At 46.0% G+C, this 27,833-nt stretch overlaps 1 protein-coding gene across 2 annotated transcripts in view; it reads left to right on the forward strand.

Moving 5' to 3' along the window:
• LOC144115921 (golgin subfamily A member 1-like) overlaps positions 1-27,833 on the forward strand; it is a 143,573-nt gene that overhangs the window by 38,315 nt on the left and 77,425 nt on the right. For both annotated transcript variants that reach the window (XM_077650550.1, XM_077650551.1), the window contains exons 9-10: positions 8,682-8,810; positions 13,804-13,899. In XM_077650550.1, the coding sequence (XP_077506676.1) occupies positions 8,682-8,810; positions 13,804-13,899 (225 nt within the window). The remainder of the gene's footprint in view (positions 1-8,681; positions 8,811-13,803; positions 13,900-27,833) is intronic.

Consider the following 27,833-nt stretch of genomic DNA (forward strand, 5'->3'; position numbering starts at 1 on the left):
AAGGGGTGGGTGCAGATAGCATCAAACTTTATGTACAAAGATGTTATTTGTTAAATATGATACAATTCGAAAATGAGGATGGACAGGTGGTTGTAGTGGCGTCGTGTGGAAGGCCGTTCCAGTCTTTGGATGAGCGAGGAAAGAATGATGCAGCTAACATTGTGATATGAGTTGGTGGACGGGCAGCTTGCAGGAGATGACCAATGCGGTGTGAAATGTGCGCTTGAGGGCTAATGTAGGGTGGAATACTTGTTTCATTGGAAGTAGGGGTGTATGAATATTGAAATTTTCTTATATGAATATGAACAAAAAGTGCCTTTAAATATTGAATTGATTATCGAATATCTGTTTAGTATGAAATAAAAGTTGAACAATTCCTGCCCCTCCCCCCCTTGCACTTAAAAAATAAACAATAACTTCCTGAAAGTGCAAAAAAAAAGGGCTGGTTCCTTGTAAGGAGGCTCCATCACACAAACAACGAAAAGCCTTTGACAAGCATGTAGTTTCAGCGTGTTGGAAGAACAGGGCGTATTTAAGCGAGGGGAACAGGAACACTGCTCCTAAAAAGAAAAAAAAAATACCAGCGACGCACCAGTCGGCATCCAAAAGCGAATGCATGGCCCATAGCCGCTGTCTGTGCGGGCTGGCCGTGACGCTCTGAAAACAAAACTGTGCAGCCAGATTTTTTGGCCTAGTTGCAGGGGCCCGCGTGTCGTGGTCACGCCTGCTGTTGTGTGCACGTCAGAGTTGTGTGGGTTACAGTGCATCATGCAATAGGCAGGAGTTTTGCACTATCGTTTGCCCTGCCGGTGACACCTTAACTCGCACCCTCTTCAGGAGCCTCGTGCAAAATTCTGCAGGTAGTCTTTCCTGCATATCATAACCAAAACGAGATAACTGAGCTTTCACCTGAAGAGTTGTGAAGAGACAGGACGAGTGCCAAGGGCGTGAGCGTTACGTTTGAAGCAAATTATGGAAGCATCAAACAAAAAAACTTCATGCTGTCATGTTGCAACATGATAAAAACAGAGAAGAAAGCGAAAAGGACGCCTTTGTACTGCTTTCTTGACACTTCAAACTCAATCTTCAGATATTAGCCCAGATATTGTCGTTTTACAATGATCAGATTTATGCAAGTTGGCGCAGTATGCAAATGTTGGCGTACGTTTGGGAATTTACGAATATTTGAAAATTCTTAAATACCAATTTCCTGAATTGAATATGAGCTGAATAGGTTCAAATCGAAATTCGTATTCGAAATTTCAAATATTTACACACCCCTAATGGGAAGCTTTAGCTGTAGGCATGTGCGAATAGTGGTTTTTGGTTCTAAGCAAATTCGAATCAAATAGTAATTTTCTTCGAATAATTTCTAAGCGAATGTTTTGAATACTTCTAGCACACAAAATAAGTTGAATGGAACAATAGGCATTTTAAAAATCATGTATTTTTCGAACACATAAGGCCACTACCAGAAAAAAAAAAAAGAATGCATTGAACTTTATCACTCTCATTGAAGCGTGTCGACATCATGCAAGAGGGGCCATCAAAAATTGGGGAGTGGGCCTACATGCGCAGCCAGCACATTTGGGTAACTGGGGGGGGGGGGGGGGGGGGGGGGGGGTGAGACCTATTTTGAGACCCCTGAGTGCTGGTCGTTGTCGCACAGCTATCGCTTTTAAGCGACGAATCCATGAACACTGCTAGCGAGTCTACAAGGTTCCCCATTAGGAGTTTAGGAGTAGCCAAGTTTCACAACGCTCCCTGCCCCCCCCTCTCTTCTCCATCACACCCAAGCCCCTAGGGTCAAAACGCAGCGCAAAGATGACGTATGGTTGTTAAACGCTTATTTGAATGTGATGGTACTGCACCATATACAAAATATTACTGAGCAGTAGTTTTGAGTTTTATCGTCTGAGAACCCGCATGGCCATAACCCTGCACTTCAGACAGGTCCAAGAGTAAATGCATGGTGGAAACTTCTCGCCTCCATTGGATGACTTTGGGGGAATGCGCAGCTCCCCCTGTGCGCACGCCTCTGCCTGATAAGCGTACGCACTGCATGCCCAATGCCGGCCCACGCCAGGCGTCGGAAAGCGGCACCCGTCGCTATGTTCCTCGTGCTAGCCTCCTCTCGTGCTTGCGTTGTTGCGCTTTGATTCGCGAATTTCACATAGAGAAGAGCAGTTGCGTCACCTGCAGTCTGCTCAAACTCTTTCTGCGACGGTGGTAGTAGTGAAAGACTGTTGCTGTTGACAGAGTAAGTTATACTTTTCTAAGAATTTGCAAATATTGTTGGATAGAATCTTTTCGTAAATATTATTAATACATATTACTTAGGACAGAAATGGGTCTGTAGCTTGACAGATTGGATCGGTCTCCATCTTTGTATACCGGGACAACTTTGGCAATCTTTAGTGCAGAAGGGTACTTTGCAAATTTTAATGAATGATTAAAAAGTTTGCATAAGATGGGCACCAAGATATCAGTGTTTTCCTTAAGTATGCGAGGGTAAATTCCGTCCAGTCCGGCAGATTTATTGCCTGGTAAGCTGAGAATAATGGATGTAATTTCATCGGTTTCGATTTCAATGATTCCAAAAGTATTGAGAACTGGATTGGATGCAGCATTTTTATGTTGTGATTCATGGAGTTGAGCAGCTTAGGACGGGCCAATATTGGTGAAAAAGGAGTTAAATCTTTCTGTAGTACTGCCATCTATTCTCTCCGGGAGAACACGGTGCAAACTGGCTTTGCCAGCGACTTCATTTATCATTTTCCAGACCTTATGCGAATTGCCAGAAGCCTGTTCAACGAGACGCGTGTAATACCCTTTTTTTCGTGCCCTCATCATCGACACGGATTTGTTGCGCAGGCTCTTAAATTGGTTTAGATAGTAAACATTATCTTTGTGTGTGTGTGTGTGTGTGTGTGTGTGTGTGTGTGTGTGCGTGTGCGTGTGCGTGTGCGTGTGTGTGTGTGTGAGAGAGAGAGAGAGAGAGAGAGAGAGAGAGAGAGAGAGAGAGAGAGAGAGAGAGAGAGAGAGAGAGAGAGAGAGAGAGAGAGAGAGAGAGAGAGAGAGACCACCGCCACCACGGTTTTTTGATTCTCTCGGATGAGATAACATAGCATAGCCGGGAAGCATAACGTTCTCATCTTTTTGCAGCCAGGTTTCTGTAAGCGCTACAATATCAAAAGATTGGGAATATCTCGTCAAAGAAGCCACTAGAAGGTTCCTTACACTGCAGATATTAGAGTAAAATATTGACGTATTTTTGTCTCTGCTTAACAGGTCATCATCTTCTATGGCCAAAGACATTGTAAGAGCAAACAGGTACAAAAACACAAGAGAATTGGTAATTAGATAATTTTTTTCCAGGTCATCTTCACAAGTTATGTGCATTACTTTCGAGCTTTCCGTTTTCTCATCAAGATTTTGCCTTCAGACACCTATGCGAACTTCCAGCCTCTGTCACGCTTTACTCCAATAGCTTTGCCGAGCAAAACCTTTTTTTCCGGACACAAATGTTCGTTGACAAAAATGGGATTGTTCTCTGGGAAGCCAAGCACGGAAGTATTTAGCCTGTTCTTTTTTGCAGCTTGCAAGATTCTGTCACGTGGGGACCTTGACTTAAACTTCACAATTACATTGGAAGGTCCCTTCGACTTGGTTGGAACATGGTGTATCACGTCAATTTCCTCAGGAGAAAGCTCAACCTGTAGGTAGGAAGATAGCTGTGTCATCATACTACCGAGGTTCTCATTATCAGTTTCAGGGATTCCTTTCAATTCAATGTTATTCCTTCTGCTGTATTGCTTCAGTTCAACCAATTGTGTCCTTACCTCCTTCACTTCGTTGGTCAGCTTCTTGTTTACTTGCTGACTTTCTATATTGTTCTTCTTTACTTCTGTGAGTTCAAGCCTCATCGTTTTAACTTCCGGTCTGAAGTCCTCAAAGCCAGTGTTCATGAAACCCATTGATTCCTTCACTGCTATTTCAGTCTGTACAGCATCGCTAGATGAGTTCAACTTGTTTACTGCGACCTTGATTTCAGTCATGGCCTCCATAAATTTAGAAGTAAGCTTAGTAAGTTCTTTTATGCTTTTGGGAGCCTCGTCTGTGAGTGTCTTGGCAAAGTTGTCAAGTTGCGTAGCCTCGTCGTCCCCCATTTCAACGTGCACACTAGCGGCACGTGGAAGGGGATCGTGCTATGCTAAATCTCTCAACTGATGCATGCCACCGAGCGCGGTTACGGCGAGTGCGCACTGTGGGTAGCGCGGCCGCGGACACCTGGCAAGTACAGTTTAGGGCGCCACGCTTCCGCCTGCTCGCATCTGTTGCCGGAAGCATGCACAGACCAGTTCCGGCATATGCGCGGGAGTGCAGGCACGCGTTGCAGAGTCAGGGCTTTGGTTACGCGCGTGCTGCGTTGCAATCCTGGAGTGCAAAGCAAGAGTTACAGAAATGTTATCCGCTCAGAATGAATGCTTAGAGATTTCAAATACCAAACATTCAGTTTGAATCGAATATCGAATACTTTATTATTCGACCGAATATTCGAAATTATCGAATATTCACCTGTGCCTATTTAGCTGCAATTGAACCAGTAACAGTGTACAATAATACTGTATATTGCCAATTATAAGTCGACTCTGATTATAAATCGACCCCCCAACTCGTGAAAGCTTCTTAGCAAAAGAAGGTTTGACCCCGAATATAGGTAGGCATTAAATCGCAATGCGGCCATAGCTTGCCAATAAGTTCTTCAGAACACAGTCATTCAAAAATTTTTGTTCATACACGAAACTCCTTTTACGATTTGTCGTCGCTCGCGACAAGGACGCAGTCGTCGTGACCTGAGCCACTGCTGCTGCTGGCTGTCAGAAGCAGTAATGAGATGCCGCACATGGAAAATGCCCCAGAGACCATGTTGGTTGGCAGTCCATACCAAGCGTCACTTACCCACTGCACCACTTGGCTTAGAGAAGCACGCTTCAGCCACCCAGTTGGTGTCATAGGGTTTTCCTGCTGAAGCCATTCATTGTAGAATGCGCCAATGTGGTCTCTGAATGGCTTGTTCAGCGCCATGTCTAGCGGCTGAAGGATAGATGTCAATCCGCCCAGAATAATGACCAAGTCACATCCAGCGTCCGCTACTGCTTTCTTCACTCGGTCGGTGATGTGACCTTGGAAAGAGTCCAGGATGAGTACGCTGCGGGGCTTCAACATTGCAGCAGAACGCCTGCACCATACTAGACGAAACAACTCGAGGACAGGTTCATCGTTACAAAAAAAACCTTTTCATTCACCCGCAAGATAAGCTTGGGTGGAAACATTTCTTTCACTGGGATCGTTTTTCTCTTGAACAGGAGAAAAGGCGGCAACTTGTGCCCATCGGCCGTACAGCACAACATTACCGTAAAGGGTTTCCCGTGGTCAGCAGGTGAACCTGGCGCTCCCCTTTCGCGGACACTGTTCTGCTACTAGGCATGTCGAACCAGACTGGAGTCTGGTTCCTCCGGTCCCTCATGCACTTTTCAGACACGTCAAACTTCCACCCTGCTGCGACATTGTTTTCCGATTCTGCTTGAAAGCCACTCTGTATTGTTGCCGAGCTTGCGGGGGCATGTTGGGGTCTGACGGGCACACAAATCAAGCTCACCGCTGACGGTCGACGATCCGCAATAAGATGTCCGGCGCCAACGAAGTGAAACGCTGAAATGGCGCCAAGGGACGAAAAAACACGCGAAGACTCTTCTGAGAGCATGTGACTGGTCATGTGGTTTGGGACAGGATTGGGATTGGATCTGGGGCACAGCATTGCCACTTTTTATGTGGAATGCCAACGGTTCGCCTACAAAGTGTTTCTGTCTTACGAAAACAAAAATTGCGGGCATCTCTTTGGATAAATTCCTGTTTTTTGAGCAGCCCCCTTTATTAGTATGTCCGACAACTATTACGGAATTAGGCTTGAACGCACGTGATATCACACGCAGCTTGGCCAAAACTACTTTTGACCCTGCATATAGGTCGAATTTACGACTCTGCATATAGCCAGTGGGCATACTGAGGGCTTCACAGACGGGGATCGTGTTGTGAGTTACAGAGAGATCACAAAACATTACAGGCTCAATAGAGCGAAGTACCCCCGGCTGATAAATCATTGACAATGAGTCAGGCCACCTCTTGGCGCCGTCTCCAGGCTCTTGCTTTCTTGAACCCAGTTGTGTGTAGTCCTTATTATCCGGGACAATATTCAAATGAGCGCAAGCTATGTCACAACAAAGCGGATCTCAACCATATTCTTTGGAAATGCCCTCTTGCCCCCCTTGGAGGAAAAAAGATAGGCGCTTGACCAATGGGAGGCTCTCCTACTCGGCTCCGATCCGGAGATTCAGATAAAGGTCGTCCAACTGGCCGAAGACGCTACCAGAAGCCAGGGCCTTCTGGCCGTCGTTTAGGCGAGGGGCCTACAGTCCCTCAAACTGTTGGAAATAAAAGTTTCACTATGCAATCCGCTTATAGGTCGACTCCGAATATAAGTCGACCCTGAAACTTCGGAAGGTCATTTTTCGAAACAAACGTCGACCTATAATCGGCAATATAGCTAACTATTTCAGCCATAATTAGTGGGCACTGCACACAAGTGCCAACTGGCGTTGAGCCTTAATAGCCGCTGAGTTCATTGAAGACTTAGTCCCCATTGAAGCTACGAACTGAGAACGGGGCAGTCAGCGATTTCACTGCATTGGCCAACCCGGCAGCATTTCCTGCTGCTATTTTTTTTCTTTTATATTACATAATGTTGCTGGCCTGGCCAATGCTAACAGTGGTATACAAATCCAGTGAAGTGTCATTACATGAAAACGTCATGAAGTAGGGGTTAAAAAGAGAAAATAATAGATTAGAGCTGCTGTATTTTTATTTACCAACAAAGGTCAAAGTCATGTGGTTACAAAGGCAACAGCCATTTAGTTCAGTGCTATTTGAAAACCTGATGTGCCCTTTCCTTCAGTGGTGGTGTAAAATCACTTTACAGCACTGGTGCAGTGAAACCTCATTAAGGTGCACCTCGTGGGATGGCGGAAAAGCTGCGTGCAAAGCGACTGTACGCTCTAACCGAACACAGCTTTAATATATCCTCTTGCCTAGTGAAAGACGATACCCGAGATATTTCATGAAGGAAGGCTCACACGCAAGCTTTTATTTGCTTAGGACCACAGAAATCCGTTAAATATGTCAGACGCCGAGGCGCAGCTCCTAGCTCCTACTGCTGCCTTGAAGGCGTGTAAACGGGGTTTCAACTGCTCTATTAGATTTCGTATTTCGAACAGGCACAGCACATGTTGCGCGCACAGTTTCTCCAGCGGTAGTAGGGCTTGGGCCATCTTCAGCTTCCTTTTTGGCGTTGCTTGCCATGGATGGCATTTGTCATTGAAGCAACACTGTTACTATCGGATTATGCTGGAGAAGTTTAAACTGCATTGCCTGCATCTCTAAACATGCAAAAGGTGACAGTTTTCACAGTGCCCTCCTGCTGCAAAACTTCTGTGAAGAGCCGTTCACAGGCGGCGGCGGCGATGGTTAACACTCTGAGCTTTGCACTGACACGAGTTGGCTGAGGAGTGATGTCACTTGGGAAGCACTAGACGCAGGAAGCACATGATTCATGACAGTGCCAATAACATGACAGTGCAATGAGGTGGGGCCATAACACAGGCATGCAGTGATGTCGGTCAGCCAGCTTTACAGCAATGACAGCTACAGAAGATGGAGGAAAACGAAAGTTTACTGCGGGCCAGCCTAAACTGCAGAGCCACTATTCATTGTGACACTGAGCTAATATTATTATGAGCCGGCATTGGGCACCGAGTCACGTGACAGCGATAAGCAATAGCTATGGGGAAGCTTTGAAACTGCAGGAGGATAATGTCAGTTGGGAAGCGGTTTCGGAATTTGCAGTTAAGGGAAGTGGAACATCATTTCGAAGCTCCCTCTTCATTTTTCAGCCGCGTAACTCTCAAAGTAATCTATTTTTTGTACTTTGAGATTTTGAGCATGGATATTTTGTGGAAATGTAGTCTGAAGTATATTTAGTGCAAAAAACATTTGCGAAGAATACACTTTCTCGTGATTTTTTGCAATCTCAAGACCCACATCCCCCCTTAATGGTGAAACTCCTGCACAGGTCTTGTGTTCAAGCTAGCTATGTGATAGTTTTTTTGTTTTTTTCACTTGGTCCACTGCATTGGATTAGTGGCTATGGCGTCCGACTGCTAGATCCAGTGTCGCAAGATTGAATCCCGGCCGTGGCAAGAACCCTTTGATGCAGACGTTAAACAACCCCAGGCGGCCAAATTAATCTGGAGTCCTTCACTGTGGAGTCCCCCGCCGCCTATGTGCTGCAGCCTTGGGGTGTCTTCTTAACAGACGATGTTTTTGCACTTTCCCTGCATCCTCATGTTCAGCTTTGTTGTGCTTAGTGAGACGACTGAATATAAATTCTGCTCCAGACAATGTTTGCAGCACTTTTTGAGGTCAGCCAGGAATCGGGCGCTGCTGTGGCCATCGCAGGTCTAGATTGACTCTGATCTCACGTGCATGTTCTGTGCTGTGCAGCAGTGAGCATGTTTTTTTTTTCTGATAAGTGGTGTCGTTGCTCACGAGTGGGGCCTGTGCAGGCAACGACGGTGATGGATGAGAAAGACCGCTGCATCTCTGACTTGGAGGACAAGATCCGCACCCTGGAAAAGCGGCTTGAAGGCACGACACTGACGGGTGACGAGCACATCCAGTCGCTAGTGGAAGAGGTGAGGCCATCATGGAGGGGTTGGGCAGTGGGCATTTCAGCAGGGGGACCTTCCCCAGGACCTGTATTGGCCAAAATGCTGCACTGCTGAATCCCGTCAGCAGCTGACGGTGGTGGGAGCAGTGCAAAGAGAAGATGGATGCTTTACCGAATTCTTTTGTGACATGAAAAAGCACTTGGCGTCAAAGCACACTGCCATGAAAGGACACACTAACGAGAATGCACTTGTCCCATCTGTGCATTCTTTTGTGGTGGCATGCTTCTGCATGCGGTGCACTTTAATTGCTGTGTGCACCAGGAAGCCCAGCAGAAAGTTGCAATCTTGCCTGCAGAAACCAGTTCAGAAGGTAACAGTCAATGGGTTTAGTCTTGTGCTGGCTTAACTTGATTAGTGTGTCTAGCTCATTTAGGTCGCTATGATTTTCTTTTTGTTTTATGAATTAAGTATATGATTAGTGCCAGCCACTGTGTTGGCTTAGTGAAATCAGTAGCCTGTTATAGTTAAAAAGTTAGTTATCAGAAATTATTTAAGTGGCTAACTAGATAACATTATTTACGTACACTTTGATGTCCACCAACGCAGGTATTATTGTGCCGCAGAAGCCGCCTTCATACCTCAGAAAGCCTATTTATAAAAATTCTTGTTCACCTTCGCTGAAACACCTTGTATATAATGTAGAAAATAAAAGTGGCTTTAGGATACTTTGTTGTAGCACCCCAGAGCTAATAGTTTGTGTAGATTATATAGCTTGGTTTAATAAAGCATATAGAACCTTTAAAACAAGCTTGTCTGGTTGCAGTTTTCATAGTACTCTATTGGAACTTATTCTCAGAAGATGTGTAGCTCTTGTGATTTACAATTGGCTCCCTTTAAGATGAACTTAAAGGACCAGAAACTTCGCCTTATCGGAAGGTCGTCTTTACAGAAATGCCCTTAAAGAAAGACGTGAGCATTCTAGGTGTGCCCATATATATGTTACATAAAAATAGTGAATAAAGTAGCCTTTTCAGACACAATATAATTGGAGATAGGGCATTTATTGCACCATGCATGAAGTGAGCTGAACAGTGAGGGCATGAAACAAGCTCACGTTATCCTACTTGAAAATGGCATACGTCAAATTTCTTTTTTTCACCGTTTCTCTTTTTTCACTCTACCCCACAGCAGCTACTATTTGTGTGCGTGTTTGCTGATTTTTGCTTTCCGTCTTGCTCTGACTGCTTTGAAGGCCCCAGCAGGGTAGCCGTGCATCTCTCTTATCTCGCTCCTACTTCAGCATAGCTGTTACCAACTTTACGAGCTACAGTGGGCACCAGGTGAGAGGCAGAATGCTTTAATTAGTTCACAAATTAACTAAATGTGATAATTAACTTTTGTAATTTTTTTAGAGGGCATGTTGTATTTGCAGAATTGGAGCTCATCCTCCAAACAGTGTAGCCAAGAAAAAAAAATGATGAACAAATTTGTAGTGCATGCTACTTAGTGAAAAGAAGTAATCTTGGTAGGCGGCTTCACACACACAGCGGCAGGGAGCGCATTGGGTTCCAATGCCCGCTGTTATTGCTCTTGCAATCCTGTCTCGAAGCGATTACTTGGCCATTGTCATTTGTGGAAGCAGCAAAAAGAAAGGCTCACGTCATTTTCAACTGCTGAGTGCAAGACATGAACTCTTCAGCTTTTGCATTGTGAAAACGTTTTATTTGCTGAACTGTGCACAAGTACCACTGATGTAACGTTATCTGTCTTGACACCTTGACTGAAAAATATTGACCCTGAAGCTATTCTGTGAGGATAAATATTGGAAACCATGGTTATGGCCACAGCTCCACAGGCTTGTAAGTTTTATTTTCTGTTCAAAGCACTCGTTCGCTCAAGGCATTATAAATACTAAGTCTCTCATTAATCAAGTTGTCCCATGATGTTAATGAACTGGATGGAATTAAAAGTGATCGTTTAGGGGGCTCACAACTAGCATTTTGACAGTGCTCTAATGTTCAGTGCCTCATACATTTTGCTGCTGAAATAATTTTGTTAATTGCTTGATACAGTAAACTTGCCTATTTGAAAAACCTACTTAGCGCAAGTTTTTTCTTAGAATCGAATGTCCCTATCATGGCTAATTGGCGAGTTCTAAGTTTTATTTTGTTCTTGCAGAAATTCAGTGGCAGTCTTCTGCGACTGAATTTCTGCAAGAACAAAATAAAACTTAAAACCTTTAGCTCATAGCACCAAATATAGAATCCGTTGTTTACCTCCCAGAAGCGTACATAACTTTATAAAAAATGCTGGAAATGCTGTCCCTCCACTGCAACACAGATCATGTATCGCTTGAGCACCGAATTGGTTACCCGCCTCAGCATTGCAGACTAAACTCCAGTGCATGCTCATCCTCGCCTTCATGTCCTTTGCACTGGCAGGCTCAGCAATGTAAACCTCGTTTATTTAAATACCCCCACAGAAAAAAAGAATGTCATGTCTGGAGACCTTGGGGGTTATAGGATAGGGCCGTTGCATCCTATCCATTGCAGAAGAAATCTTGCATTGAGATGGTTCACAGCACATGCAGAAGAGTGCGCTGGCACTCCATTGTGCTTGTGCTATGCTTCCCTGAGTACTTTGAGTGGGAGGTCTCCCGTGAAGACTTTCCCTTCTCCTTCCAGAATTACTTTGGACTATTCTCTCTCGGTCAATGACTCTTAAAAAAAATAGTAGCCGACAGTTTGGTCTTTGGCACACCAACCAATGACTGACCTCACTGTTTGTGACCTCACTGTGTTTGTGCACTCAAGGCCAGAGGGGGTTCACATCATCCCATTAATGGTTGTTGTGCAGGTTCACACAAGAATTCAGAACTGCCCTTCACCCATCCAGGCCACATTCTGTGAAAAGTCGGGATTTCTGTCGATGTGAATCAGGGCCCAGTTACAAAAATCCAGCCTCCATTCAGAGTTTGTCGCACTCAGCTGCTGTTGGAGACTCGCATGATAAGGGTACACATGCAGTGCTTGACAAGGGCTGTCCACACTGGCGTCATGCTTGCAGCGGCGCACTGCGCTGTTTGTTGAATGCTGGCTTCTGGCTTCGCTGTCACGAATGCAAGCACACCTGTTTCAAACTCTTCGTCCAGAACATGCGTGTTAGGCCTCCTTCTTGATGCCAAAGAACCTATAGAAGAAAATTTGTGAAAAATTTGCAGAAACAATGTCTTTGCTGGAAGGCATAGAACTGCTCTGCCAGGTGCTTTTTCTTCTCCATGGTTACATATGCGACATCCGTGTCCAGTTTTTCTTTGGTGGATAACCTCCCTTCACTCCGTGACGCCACTCCAAGGCCTATGCTCTCACATGCCACAAGGGATAATAGCGGGAGCTTTTCTGCGTGCTGCTTCCACAAACAACAAGGGCCATGCAGTCACTTTGAGGCTGCCTAGCAAGCGCAGTGACAGCACACATAGCATTCTAATGGGGCAAGCAATCTGTGAGGCCATGGAGCGAAGCGGAACTAACAGTGATACCGCCGGCCCACCCGCCTAGGCCTCTGCTGACGTCAGTAGTGTGACGCAAAGCACAGGGCGGAAAAGTCTGCACCACACACACTTGCTGCCACTGTGTTACTTTGTAAAGTCTCCTACTGGGGTGACCTTTTTTGCATCGTAACGTGCTAAAAATTTGTTGATGAAATTTTTTTTCTTGGGTAGACTGTTTGGAGGACGAGCTCCGATTCTGCAAATAGAACATGCCCCCTAAAATAAAAATGAGAAAAGTTAATTATCATGTTCAGGTATTTTGTAAACTAATTAAAGCATTCTGTCTCATACCTGGTGCCCGCTATAACCTCCAATCTGGCTCCAGGGCTAAAATAAATGTAAAGAAAGCTACTTTTTTTTAATTTGGTACCCTCTAAAAAAATGCACGGTATAATCGGGCAAAGAAAGTGCTGACAAATAAAATTGTGGATCAGTCACAGCTTGAGGAATACCAACTTTTCTTCTGTCAATAGATTACAAAATAATAGGTATCTGAAGACGAATTAGCTATCAGAAAAAGGAATCAGCCTTGAACAGCATGCATGTTTGAATACACAAAGCTGTACTATAACTGTAACACAAGCGCAAAAGTGGTTGCATGACACTAAAACCTGTACAGAAGGTAATTTCACAGAACAAAAGCAGGTGCACAGAGCAAATTACAAAGCATTTTAGGATTGATTCAGAAGTGCATGCGTGAATGCATCCAGAGTATATCATTCAGCAGTTTGAATAGAAGAAATGTGAATTTATATTCCTTCTCCCCTGCGATTTCTTCTTGAACATCACTTATCATTGTGCTCATTTGGTGCCCATGTGCTGCCTGCCATATGCTGACAGGCATCTGACAGGCTTGCTGTTAGTTACGTTTCATGTAGCAGTGCATTCTTGGAAGCCATTCATAAATCGGCCACTCACAAGGCGCTTTTCACATAATGCTGACATTTATAAGCCGTGTACACACAATTGGAACATCATTTACAACATGTTGTATTTGCATCCAGTTTATTTTGTTTACTTTTCAATTTGTGTTAGATTCGATTGCTTGTCAAGAGCAAAAAAAAAATTTAGCAGCTCACCTAGTATGTTAAAGAACCCCAGGTGGTTGAAATTTCCGGATACCTTCACTACGGCGTCCCTCATAGCCTGAGTCGCTCTGGGATGTTAAACCACCATAAACCATGGGTTTTGCAAAGCCTTAATGTGGAATGAAAAGCAGTGTGAAGCCACCCAGGTAAGTCTGGAGTGAAAAATGGACGACATCCTGCCTCTACATTTGCTTCTCGTCCTGCGTTTTGGTGTATATTACTGTGTGAACTATGCTGGGATCATCTAAAGTTCAGCCAAGGATGAGGCATTTTTGAGGGAAGAGTGGAGCATCGCATGTTCATGATGTGTGCTTTGTTGACAGTATAATTTTTCCAGGCACTGACTGCAGTGTTTGCTCCTCTCTTGCTTGCGTTACAGCGCAAGGCAATCGAGAAGAAACTTGATGAGTCACGCCAGCATCTGTCCGAGGTCAAGACGTCGTGGAGTGACAAAATCAACAACCTTGAAGCCCAGGTAAGATGCATGTGTAATGCCACTTTTACTTGAATGTAGCGAGTTTTTTTTTTTTTTACTGAAAATAGAAATGAAAAGTCACCTTTGGGTTAAAATCTATTTGGAGACAAAGGCACACTGTGCCGTACTTACTTGCATATTGATTGATGCATTGTGCAGGTCCATCTCCTGAACTTCGGGAAATCGAAAAAAGGGACAGAAAAAAGTTTGAATACCGTTATTGGTTGACTAACAGACGCTGTAAGCCATAGATGTTCAACTAAGGCGACCAGCACGTCTTATCACGTATCGGAGCAGAGGCAGAGTGTTAAGAAAGTCGTCACTGGAAACTCGTCACTTATGCAATAAGCGCAAATTCAATGCTTCGTCCTGTGGAAACATGACAGAACTTGCAAGTTGTAAAGGTCTTCTTTCATTTTGCAGTAAAAGCTTGTTGATTTGAACCTCAAGGGACTGGAAAAAAGGTTCGAAATATTGAATGACTCCAAAAAATCTGATAAGAACTGCTTTCATCACAGTAAATTTTTTCTGCAAGTGGTCGTCTGTGACTATCTTTCAGATTTCCTTTAATTCTTTATTGCGTGCACACTGTCAGGAGCATCAAAGTAGAACAGTTCAAAAATGATTATGTTCCCCGCGGCATCCTTCATGATGCGACATGGTAGCTATGAAGCCCCCTCATAAGCAGCCACATTGCGTGTGAGATAATAATAATAATTGGTTTTGGGGGAAAGGAATTGGCACAGTATCTGTCTCATATATTGGCGGACACCTGCTATAAGGGAAGGGATAAAGGAGGGAGTGAAAGAAGAAACGAAGAAAGAGGTGCCGTAGTGGTGCCTAATAATTTCAACCACCTGGGGATCTTTAACGTGCACTGACATCGCACAGCACACAGGCACCTTAGTGTTTTGCCTCCATAAAAGCGCAGCCGCCACGGTCGGGTTCGAACCCGGGATCTCTGGATCAGTAGCCAAGCGCCCTAACCACTGAGCCACTGCGGCAGGTACGACGTCACCACTGAGTCATCGCGGCGTGTGTGAGAAGGCACGAAGTTTTGACATTCTCACTGGAACGGAAAAAATCACATGTTGGAAGCACGGAAAACTCGCAGCGCCGCCAATCAGCTTCCGAAATGGCATGCGGTTGCAACTGTGCTCTCTTAGTTGGCTGATGCATGGCCGATAGCCGCCACCATCACCGCTGGCTGGCTTAAACCTCAGACAAGCATAACCAAAACTATGGAACCACATTGTAATCTAGCGGTCGGACTCTTCTTGGCAATGGTGCCGTCCGTTTTGTGTCACGCCTGCCGCCGCGTGCATGTCGTAAAAAGTGCGTGGAACTCTGCAGCATACAGTTCTGGTTCGAGTAGGGGGGATTTTGATGATCTCTTGTCATGCCGGTCATTCCTGGACGGGGCCTCCTTTCAAACCAACTGGTGTGAGGCCTGTAGCATCCGAATTAGAAAGCATTCGATTCCATAAACTTACGTGGGCATCAGCCGGGACGGTGCCGGCGGTTTGAATTATGCGGATTTCTGAATTAACAGAGTCGAATTGACGAGCATAGCCAGAAAGGGCCAGAGAACCAATTTTTACTTAGAGCAGTAATTGAGTTGTCCTCATTGTCTCTTTAAATGTTGCTGAGAGCGGTCGCTGACATCCGGAAGGCACGACTTGCTGCATGTTTGAGTGACTGGGAGAAGTTTCATATTTACAATGAGGCCTCTAACCGCACAATCAACGCGGTGACAGCGTGGCGGAAGTCCGTGCTTATCGTATCATTGTCTTCTGATAATTTTTTCACTGCTCTTGAAAGAGAAGGAGAGCGTGAAACCTATGCATGATAATGGTGGCAGCAACTGCTGTACCTTTTAATGCTCGAAGGCACAGCCTCACCTTACTATGAAGATGAGCTACAGGAAATTCATTTTTTGAGGTACCTTTATCTTAAACATCCACCCAATTTTTTGTATACTATGGTCTTACTCCCTGTGTTTCATTCCTTTTTTTTTTTTCCTGTTTGGTCCTACAAAGCCAACCCTTGTGTTACAATCATGGACACATTACATTTGAGTAAATACGGTAGGTACAGAAGAGGTCTCAGTGGTGTGCACGGAGAACTTGATTGAAAACTCCTGCAAAATTTCTTTGCTTTGAGATCCGAGTCATTTCAACAGTAGGATGTTAAACTTCCAGTACCTGCGAAAGCACACCACAGTCCAGTTTGAACAAGGTTTGCCAGCTTTCCTTAGTTTTAGCTTTGCCACTGCTCTCACACTCATCACATCCTCTTTTTTTTGGTGCAGTGGCATATATGTACGAAAACGAGGCTCAAGCTATGGAGCAAGAGTGTTCCGGAGGAGGAATTTCACAATCTTCTGTTGAGAATAGTTATACCGTTGGAACTTAAGGGGCCAAGCCCCTCCCCCCTGAAATCTATATGCCATTGATAATATCAGTCTTGGAGTCAGGTCCTGGCTGCGGTGCGTGTTGCAGTTGTGGCTTAGGTTCATTGTCGTTTTGCTGGGTGGTGTCATCATCTTAGAGCTGTGCTGTACCATCGTTGCATTTTTCTCCACATGCAACGTCAGCTTTGTGAGAGGGTTCTTTTGTGTAGAGGATGTGATGTGTTGATGCTGTGCCAGCGGTGCAGAATCTTCGTCATTTTGCAGGAAAGCTGCCCCATCTCTGAGGTTCCAGTTTTGCAGTTTGCCGTACAAGGGCTCTGCATGGCTATGACATGGCTATACGAAGCGCGACATTGACAGTGATGGGGATCAAGAAGGATGGCCGGACACATAGTCTTTTTGATGCAAGTAGTCATCAGCCTCTCAGGGTTGCTTGTCAGGACGTGGTTGCTATATGTCAGAAGAGAATCCATGAAAGCCCATTTTTTTAAGGTTAATGCTTGAGGATGTGTCCAGGTTTGTGGAAGCACATTGGGTGGTACTGATCAGGTATTCTTCAAACATTGGTGTTCCTTGCCGTAGCTTGGTGAATTGTGGGTGAGTCTTAAAGGGACACTGAGGAGAAATTGAAGTTGGCTTGTATCGACAGAATACCAGCTCCTGATCACAAAAACGCCGCTCTTACCGAAAACAAAGCTCTTGTAAGGTAGAAAATAGCAAGAACCAAAATACAGGTATCGCCACCACAGGCCAATCTCGCAAGTACAAGCGTGGTGACGCCATAAGACAAGAGACGCCACCTTGGAGGAATTTTTCATCCTACTTGGTCACGCGAATCTCTGAGGCTGACAAAGGTAGGTTGCACAGATCAATATTGAAGTAAGTTTTGTTTTAAAACCAATAGTGCACTTTTATCACACAAGGAAGGCAGGCAAAAGACAACCTGAATGTTGGAAGCAAAGAAAACGGATGCTTGGCGGCGCCACAGGCGGCCAGGAAAGTTTCGATTCCTTATGGCGCTTCGCGTTTATGAGCTTTGCGTGCCCCGTGGTTTTGTTTTTGACGCGCTTCGATTTACAAGTGCCGAACGGCAGAGGAACTCCAGGTGCCGCTACAAGTGCTAGTTAACCTTTGAAGGAGCCTGTTAAGGCTTGTCAGATGATCGCCACGGTCGATGAAAAGCTATGATGGCACGATGGTCGGTGATCGTACAAGGCAGCACTTGTGTATTCGCACGCTTGCCCAGCGAAACATTCCCGGCTGTGCCAGTCAACTTCAAACTACTTAACGGAAATCGTTTATTAGGGACGGGAGACAAGGTACAAGGCAGTTCAGAAAAATTGCTAATAGGCCAAGATATACCTAGCGAAAGCGCGGAGATTTCTGCATCAAAAGAATGCATTCACTAGATGCGCCTTTATTGTCGGCTATAACTTGAGCCGTCGTGGCGGAGCGGTAGCGTTTCCGCCTCAAACGCCGCAGGCCCTGGTTTGATTCCGAACCTCGGCATCCGACTTTCTTTCTTCTATTCAGTGAGTGGGCGGGGGGTTTCAGTGGCTCCCATGGATGCCGCCACTGAATACGTTGGTTAGCTGTTAAGCGCAGGCTCTGTTAAGGCGCGTTCATGCTGCTGCGAGGCGCGCGCGCCCTGCACGGCGAAGTCACGTCGGTCAAAGCGAGACCCTCTATACTCCAACTGCGCTTGACCGCCGACGCGTTCGGCGGCTTCGGCGCACTCTGACCGCACTGGCGGGGAGATTGGAGCATGTATCTATTTCGCGCCGAGTGCGCCAGCCGCCGCCAGCCCGGCCAGACTGATTTGGCTCCGCGGCGAGGTGCGCGTTATATTCAATAACTGCGGCAGTTGGGTGGACCTGTTCTTTTCGAGCTCGGCTATTTTAATCAATTCACTGTACATATCTGAAGGTACATTCAAGTTGGCGAGAGAGCCAGATCCAGTGGACCCGTCGGATCTAGCGGAAGCCGTTGAAGCGTCGTGCACCGGCTTTGGTTTCAAGCTGAACGTAAAAGCGCAAAAAACAAGGACGAGAATAAGACGCACAACACGAGCGCTCGTCTTGTGTGTCTTATTCTCGTCCTTGTTTTTTGTGCTTTTACGTTCGTGTTGTGTGTCTTATTCTCGTCCTTGCTTTTTCCGCTTTTACGTTCAGCATGGTAAACCAACTCGCCCAAACTCAGCCTTTATTTGGTTTCAAGCCGCCGACTTTAAACGCGACCGCCCTCGAGCACCAATTTGTTTTTTGTGGCAAAAAATAAATACATAACTTGGCCCTTGCAACCGTGGGAGACCTCGACGCCGCCTGCTGCGCCGTGCAACCGCGCCGTTCAAGGAATCACAATCCGTTGGCCCCAAAGCCCCGGCCAGCCTCCAATGGGCGCAAGGCACCGACCTTGTCCTGGCCCCTTGCGACTCCCCGCACTGGGGTTATGATATTTAGTTTGAAATGGCTGCTCGCTGAGGAAGTGGGAAACGACTCACCGGCGCCTAACCTAACCGTGCTCCCTCAAAAGCATCGCACACTCTGTGGGGCTGAGGTCGCTGAAATGCAGGCCAGAGTTTTTGTGAGAACTACGTCGTCGGGTTGGGGAACGGGATCCATCGTAACGCTGGCAAGACGCCGGTGCAAACGTAAACGAAGCGACGGTAGCAACCCCCGATAGATGTAGTCAACGTGCGGCGGCGGTAGCTTTCATTTCGGCAGCTGCTAGACCGCACCGCTAGCAGCCAGAAATCACGGAGTCTACGTTTACGTCACCTTGCACGTCACTCTGGTCTGTGTCGTCATAAGAGTTCTCGAGTTTGAATCGGAGCGGCGGGAAAAAATTTTTCAACTTCGAATCCGAATTTCTTTGAAATAAATGCATCTTTCGCTCCCGGACAAGCGTCAACAAAGCCATGAAATGCCGAACTATCAGATATTGCTACAAAAAAATTTTGATAGGGTTCTCCTCAGTGCCCCTTTTTAAGGCTCCTAGCATGAGCCAAAGAGACACCTTTAGTTGCTTGGCACAATGATATGAGTCATCGTTTGTTTGAGGTTCTTATTTCGGGCTCATTTTTTGAGGTGCTTATTAAAACGCATTACACCTGCTGGACTTCATGATTCATGTTAGTGTTGAAGATTGTAGATGTCTGTGGGGTTCTCGTGGACAATCTCACAGATGACCTCCGCAGTTTGTTACCACTAGCAAGCATGACTTATGTGCTACTTGCTGAAAGGGCATGTGGCTGGCGATTGTGTGGTCAGCTCGTACATACAGGATCTTTTCAGTAGTAGACACTTCGTTAGTGAATTAGCCACCATCTTTGTCAGGTTTTTCAGCAGATCTGTGAAAAGTGGCTGCTTAATGCTTTGCATCAGGAAGCTCACTTCCCTAGTCATGTTGAGGTCTACTCATCTTCTATTCAAATGTTTAGTCTCATTATGGTGCTGGATTCATGACTGCAAATGTAGCTTAGCGCACTTTTTCTGAAAAAGGCTTGTCATGCCTTCCAAGAGCTTCCTTTTGAATGTATCACAGGTCAGTACATAAGCTCCATGGTTCTCACACTGGGATCTTACCAGGCCATTCAGGGCAAATAATGCTTATCACAACACTGTGTGGTTGTGTTAACTGTTGAAAAGCGCGACATAGTTGTCTAGGGATTGATAGAATGCTGTCTGGTCAGGTATTAGCATAGCGCAGAGAATCTTTGGTTGCTGACTATGTCAGAGTGTTAATTCACATTTCAGAACACGCACTGGCTCCTTTTCACGGTGAAACCTGTAGTGGTTCTGAAGTGCGAGCTAATGTTTTTACATCGTCTGTGACCAAAAATTCTTTCAATAGAGGAATGGAGCAAGCAGCTGAAAGAGTTGCAGGAACAAAACACGCAAGAGATAGACAGAACGGAAGTCACACCGGAAGTGGATCCGAGGCTGCTTAGGCTATGGGAAGCAAGGCGAGGGCTCACAAAGAGATGGAAAAGACAGACGCTTAACAGGAAGCTACGACTCAAGATCGCAGAGGTCACCAAGAAAGCAGAGGAGTATGCGGCACACCTGGCCAGACAGGGGTGGGAGCAGTTTAGCAGCTCTCTGAACGGCACCCTTAGCACGGCCAGAACGTGGAGGATACTCAAAGCCCTCATGGATCCAACAAAGAGCAAAGCAGAAAGTGGGAAAGCAATGCAGAGGCTGGTCCACAACAGCAAAGAGTCAGATGAAGAGATCCTGGAGGCGGTCAAGAAGAAGTGCTATGGCACAGACAAGCCGCAAGAATACCAAGGAGAATATCAAGGGGAGGAGAACCCGTACCTCGACAGGCCGATAACCAATGAAGAGGTTTATGCGGCCATCAGGGCGATTACCAGAAACACAGCAGCAGGAGCCGATAAAATCAGAAACTCGCTAATTCGCAACCTCAGCGTTGAAGCGGTGATGCAACTCACAGACTACCTCAATACACTGTGGACAGAAGGCACACTGCCACGGGATTGGAAGCATGCAGAAGTTGTGATGATACCAAGCCAGGCAAGAAAGTTGGAGATAAACAATTTGCGCCCTATCTCGCTCACGTCGTGCCTAGGAAAACTTTTTGAGAGTCATCACAAGAATACAACAATACCTGGAAGATGAAGATCTGTACCCGCACAGTATGTTCGGCTTCAGAACAAATCTATCGACGCAGGACATCCTGTTACAGATCAAGGAGAAAGTCGCAGAAGCCGCCCCAAAAACAGGGGAGAACATCATCACGGCACTGGACATCAAGGGCGCGTTCGATAACGTCAGCCATGACGCCATCATGGAAGGGCTAACCACCACCAACTGCGGAAGAAGAGTACACGACTACGTAAGGGCCTTCCTGTCAAACCGCACAGCTACGGTTGAACTGGGGGACCTACGCAACAAGGTCTTCGAAACACCAAACAAAGGCACTCCGCAAGGCTCAGTGATCTTGCCGGTCCTCTTCAACATAGCCATGATTGGGCTAGGCAGACAGCTGAGCCAGATAGAGGGGATACAGCACGCTATGTACGCTGATGATATAACGATCTGCATCAGCCAGGGCTCCCCAGGCCAAAAACAAGATCTCCTGCAGCAGGCAGCCACATGCGTGGAGAACTACGTCAGAGAGAGAGGCCTGGCATGCTCCAACGAGAAGTCGGAAATTCTACGAGTGGGCAAGAGACCATCCAAAGAAATATACAAGATAAAAATTGAAGGGGAGGTCCTCCGGGAACGCAACATGATCAGAGTGTTGGGAATGTGGATCCAAAGCAGCGGGAAGTGCAGCCACACCCTCAGCCTTCTCCAACAATCAATGCAACAGGTCAGCAGAATGATCACCAGAGTATCACAGAGAAGATTTGGCATGAAGGAGAGTGACACGATCCAGTTAGTCAAGAGCCTGGTGTTCAGCCGCATAACATACTCACTCCCCTACCATAAGATGACACAGCACGAAAAAGAACAAGCAGACACTTTAATCAGGAAGGCTTTCAAGCAGGACTTAATCTACCAAGAAATACGTCAAACGAGAAGCTCCTCAAGTTGGGAGTCCACAATACGTTTGACGAGCTAAAGGAAGCCCAAATAGGGGCCCAAATGTACAGGCTCCAGCAGTCAACCACCGACCGAGCGCTCCTCCGAAGGCTGGGCTACTTAAATGAAGAAGTGGAAGATAGGGTTGCGGGCATACCTGATAACATTCGCCAAACACTCAGGGTGTGCCCAATCCCTCGCAACATGGACCCTAATCTGCATGCAGGAAGAAGGGCTGCGAGAGCAGAGTATGTAGAAAAGCATTTAGCTGAAAAAACAAATGTAATATACACAGATGCAGCTTTGCATCGATGGAACAGAAACACGAAGGAACACAGAGTAGTATCGGTGGTGGGGAACCATCAAGGGGACCTAGTCACCAGTATGTCACAGAGCGGCTGCAGAGTATCCGAGGGTGAAGAAGCTGCTGTTGCGCTAGCAGTAGCTGAAGGATACCGCAGAAATAAATCGCTCACAATAATCACTGACTCCAAAGAAGCATGCAGGCACTACACTAATGGTAGGATCAGCAAGGGAGCGCTACGCATCATCCTCCAGGCGGGACCCCCGAACAAAGAAATTCAGCACAACATTTTCTGGGTGCCGGGGCACACCGGGGTGACTGGGAATCAGAGGGCCTACGATCTAGCTCGCGAGCTTACCAACCGAGCAGGTACATCAAGTGACCCTGAGCCCACCACAACGGTGGAACCATCGTACGCGGAAATCCTAAACCACTACAGAGGACAGAGGATAGCGTATCCTCCACCACACCAGCTATTAAAGCAATATGAGGCAGTCGGTTGGCGTACACTGCAAACAGGAAGCTTTCGTAACTTACACATACTTCACAAAATGTTTCCGAACCAGTACGCGGACACATGCAAGTGGTGAGGAGCCACCCCCACTTTATACCATATTACATGGGAGTTTAAAAACAATCATTCATTCCATAAACTAAAAGAGCCCAATGCAGAACAGTGGGAGAGCCTGCTCACCAGCAGCGTGCTGGCGGTCCAAAAAGGACTGGGCCCCACCCATGATGGTCCAGCATGTGTATGAGGTAGCAAGACTCAGTGGGGCCCTGGAATAAGGGCATCACCCCTGGAAGACTCGGAACTTCAACATGAAGACACCCGGGTCCCGCTGAATCGACCAATTTTTGGCGCAATAAAGTTTTTTCGCTCTCTCTCTCTCTGGTGTGCTTCACTGTGATGCCAGTCTAGCCATTCCTCAGCTCAGTTCAGCATCACATTCTATACATTTCTTAAAGGGACTATGCAATAAATAATTGAGATTACGTAAAGCAGACGAGAGATAGGCATTCGATCACTCGTCACCCCATCGCAAGAATTTTTGAGCTAGCATCAATAACAGCGAAGATATAGATGATTAAAAATTCCACTCCTCCTCTCCCCCCTCAACTGGTACACGCGGGGCACTGGAAAAAAATAAATAGCTCTGGGACTGGGCCCCACCCATGAACACGTCATCCACTGACATTCCCTTTGCAACTTCCGGTTGTCGCTCCTAGCCCCCCAGCAGCAGCGTCGCAGCGTCTCCGCGGTCTCTCTTCGCCTTCCTGGATGGTGGCGCGCGTCGGATTCCTTTGCTTGTCGTCTGCTGTCGCGGGCGAAAAAGGCATTGCGGGTGACCCCGCAACTCCCGACAGAAAGAGGCGCCAGATGTAAATTGAAACCATATGCGCAAAGGCAGTGACCTGGCTCGCCCTTGCCCGAGGGGCTCGCGCGGCGACACGAGCAGACGACTTTCACGGCTACCGGAAGTTTGCCCGTGGCGTCGTGGCTGCCGTGGCTCCAGAGAATGACAGTGTGTGGTGGCCTGCCGACATCACTGAACTAGTGACGTATATTTTCACGATTTTAGTTGCAAAATCCGTCACTATGAGAACACCATTCGGCCCGCGAATTTTGAAAAACGCGGTTTTTAAAAATTCATAATAAATTGCCGGCTCAGTTCCGAAGGCTCATACTTTGTGTGAATGGTTCTTTGGATCATTTCTAAGCATTGAAAACATTTACAAGAGACTTTTAATTCATTGCATAGTCCCTTTAAGGCAAGCTTTTTGTGTAGTTATTGTTAATAGAAGCAAGATTGCACGATTTCACTAGGTAAAATGCATCTACGTGCGAGTGCTTCCGTCATATCTCACTTGAAAAGTGCAAGTGAAAGAGTGCCGGAAATGTGTATTAACATTTTCAGCTTGAAAAGATGACGTTTAAAGAACTCCGCTGGTACTTCTATACCTAATAGGTTGCTTCCTTGCCATTTCTGTTTTCTCTGGTGGATTTTCTTTATCCTGATTGTACTGCTTGTCTGTGTTCAGTTTTAATATGTAGGTACATATTTTATTTGAAGCATCAAATGTGCTTCACTTGTTCGCTACTTTTGATCCAAGCATTATCGTCACACATGTATCTTTCATTGTTCATGCCTGTAAGTGAAACTGCTTTTGCAACTGCTTCTAGCTTCGTTTGATCACGGTTCTGTATATTTTCATAGTAATTATTTTGAGAGAATATTATTTCTCTCAATTAAGAGGCATGCTATTTCTTTGCTTCTGTGATTCTGTGAAGTGTATACACAGGGCTTTATCAAGCTGTTGATTGTGACAGCTTTTACGGCTGGTCTCCCGTACCATGTATTTATAAGGTGCAAATAAAGACATTATTTGTTAGCGGCCGCGGTGGCCCAGTAGTTATGGCACTCGGTTGTTGACCCAAAAGACGCGGGTTCGATCCCGGCTGCGGTGGTCGAATTTCGATGGAGGCGAAATTTTAGAGGCCCGTGTACTGTGATGTCAGTGCATGGTAAAGAACCCCAGGTGGTCGAAATGTCCGGAGGCCTTCGCTGTGGCGTCTCTCATAGCCTGAGTTGCTTTGTGACGTTAAACCCCCATAAGCCATAAATACTATTTATTATTTATTTATTGATATTCTTGGGCAACAGTTTAAACATGCAGCCTTTTTGTTGTTCTGTCTTGTACAAGTGAAAACTTCATTTTTTTGATGGCAAGACACTTCCTGCCATTACAAGGACATCTGTCTCTACTTCTTACTTAGCTCATGTGTAATGATACTGTGATACTTTGCTTGGCTGCTGCTGTGGTGGCTCAGTGGTTATGGTCCACAGCTGCTGACACGAAAGGTGTAGGTTCGATCCCGGCTGCAGCGGACGCATTTCAATGGGGGCGAAATGCTAAAGGCCCACGTAGTGTGCGATGTCAGTGTATGGTAAAGAACCCCAGGTGGTATAAATTATCGGGAGTAGGGGTGTGCAAATATTCGAAATTTTGAATACGAATCGAATATGTTTCATATTCGGTTCATATTTGTATTCGAGAAATGATATTCGTGAATTTCTGAATATTCGAAAATTCCCGAATACTCGGCAGCGATCGTATACCGCGCCGACTTTCATAAATCTGATTGTTGCAGAAGCGCAATATCTGGGCCAATGAACTGAATATATAGTTTAAAGTTCCAGGAAAACAACATAAAGGCCCTGTTCTCTTTCTTATCCATCGTTTATCGCGTGGACCGATTGCATTCCGATGCCGCTAGGCTTGACCTTGTGCGCAATTCCGCAAGTGGGCTTTCCCACATACCACACGTGCTGTGAACAAGATGGGGGACGACCCGCTTCTAACAATTGCAACGCGAAAGCGCGTTTATTTTTTTATCCTTCCGTAATATGTTATCTTATTAATGCCCACACCCATGGCATTTATTCTGTCACCTTAACTATAGAGGCTAGAAGTTTTGACTAGTGTCGTGAGCAGGCGCCCTCGCCAGCCGCCGCGCCGAAGCCTGTTTCGATGCTAGCGTAGGTGGCGCTGTTCGCGGCAGGCGAGTTAGGCGAGCAGAGAAGCCGATGCCGCCGCCGCCGCAGCTCCTCATGTCTCTCGTCGAGTGAAAGCGCGTCTTTCTGGTGCGCTTCCGCTTCGCTAATCTGTGTCTGCATTGTGACCACGATATTGTTTATTGTGTTAATCGAAGCGCATTTCCATCTTTCCAGCATTAGCCCAGGAAATCAAGTGCAAGGTTCAACATCCCGTGGACAAAACAAGGAACCTTCATTTCATTTCTGATTTTCCTAACATCGTAAAATATATAAGGAATGCATTTACTTCTAAGGGAGTCCAGATCCTAGGTGGTAATGCATACGTCGGCGTTATCAAAGAAGCGTGGAACTTGACAAAGACGCGCTTACATTGAAAGTCATGCCACATTTAACTTTATCCCATTTGCAGCCGAATGCATTTGACAAAATGCGTGTCTACCTTGCCTTCCAGCTGTTAAGTGATGAGGTTATGAAAGGACTTTTTTTTTTTTACAAGGATAAGCTAGACAAAATTTTTCGTACAACTGAGCCAACAAAACGATTTCTGAAGCTCATGGAACGCTTGATATTTGTCATGACATCAAGGGTGCTCTCCAAAGGGCTTCGCCCAGAGGCAGCAAGTGCGAGAATTCTAGAATTTCTAACCTTCTTGAACGAATGGGAACGGTATGCCGCTCAGCACGGCGGTGGATTTCTCAGTGCAGGGACTGCCTTCGGACTTAGTGACGCTGAAAAGCACACTGTCACTTGTGAATTATGTGACGTCATCACTAAAATACAATTATTTCCTGACAGCCAATTTGAGCCAAGACAAACTGGAGAATTTATTTGGAATTGTAAGACAATCATTCGGCTGCAATGACCACCCCTCTCCAGAGCAGTTTTTGCTTATAGTAATAACCTTGCCTTCTACAATAATTGGCAAAGCCGCCAAAGAACGGAAATTCACCAGCTGAGGTTGTAATTTCTCTTCTGCAGCCCTGTGATGCAAGGAAAGAAAAGGCGGCACAGATAGCAAGCCTAATTGATGACCTGTTGGACGAGGGAAACCTGGCACATGCTTCAGCAGTGCTGCAAGAGCAGGACAGCATGTTTGACCATAAAGGCTGCGTAGAAAAGAAAAGCAACAGCCGACTCATTTTCTGTGCCATGGCTACATTGTCAGGAAATCACTGAAAAGATTCCCATGCCCCGCATGTGCATCTGCCTTGGCTATTTAATTTGCCCCTACAGGCTGATAAAAATGAGATCTAGAATGCCTCACTGACGAGGCAGGCTGACCATGGAGGTTTGGTGTACGCTCCAAAGCGCATTGAAGTGCTAGTAACTAAACTAGAAAATGCATTCACTGCCTTTTTCAGCAGAAACGAGCTGCATGCTGGGAGCATGATGTCGTTTTTACATTTTCTACAAGGGCATGAACTCCAAGAAGTCCGCGGCAACGAGCACTCCCGCGCTCTTATAAGGGATGTGATTAAGTGTTATGTTTGACGAGGTTGCATTTTTTACTAAGGCAATGAGCAAAGATAAGGCGTCCAATCGCGAGAAGCAAAATTAAAACTGCTCAAACTGAGGCGATGCCGATGGAACTGCATCAGTGAAATGTTCCTGTAAATAAACATTGCGTTAATATGTTCTGTTCCCTTATTTATGTGATTACATTAATGTATTCGGGGCTGTAACGACCATCCTTGAATGGTGCGTTCCACACGTGAGGCCGTAATTTCGCTCATTCGTTATATACAAGACGCGCTCAATTTCTTGGATGACGAGCCTTTCTTGTTTCTACGCATGTCGTGTTGCGCTCGTTAATTTCCCTTCGTCAGTGTCTTGTTGCGCACCTTTTCCTTGTTCCTTTTCCTGCGAAAATGTGTTAACCAAAGCATAAACAAGCAAAAATATAAGCGCTCGCGGCTTCAACAGTCTATGCCCACCTGAAGCAGTAGCTTCGAAAGTGGTTTGCTGAGAATATCGCTGCTGACCGACGCCGCATGCACCGCAGAACATATGGACACTCGTATTATATTTTGTGCTTTGGCCAGACGAATATCGCAGCCGTTATAGCGAGATGCTCGCAGTGAAATGCGTTTACCGGCATTGCTGCCGAG

Source organism: Amblyomma americanum, chromosome 1 (genome assembly GCF_052857255.1).
Source record: "Amblyomma americanum isolate KBUSLIRL-KWMA chromosome 1, ASM5285725v1, whole genome shotgun sequence".
Taxonomy (NCBI): domain Eukaryota; kingdom Metazoa; phylum Arthropoda; class Arachnida; order Ixodida; family Ixodidae; genus Amblyomma; species Amblyomma americanum.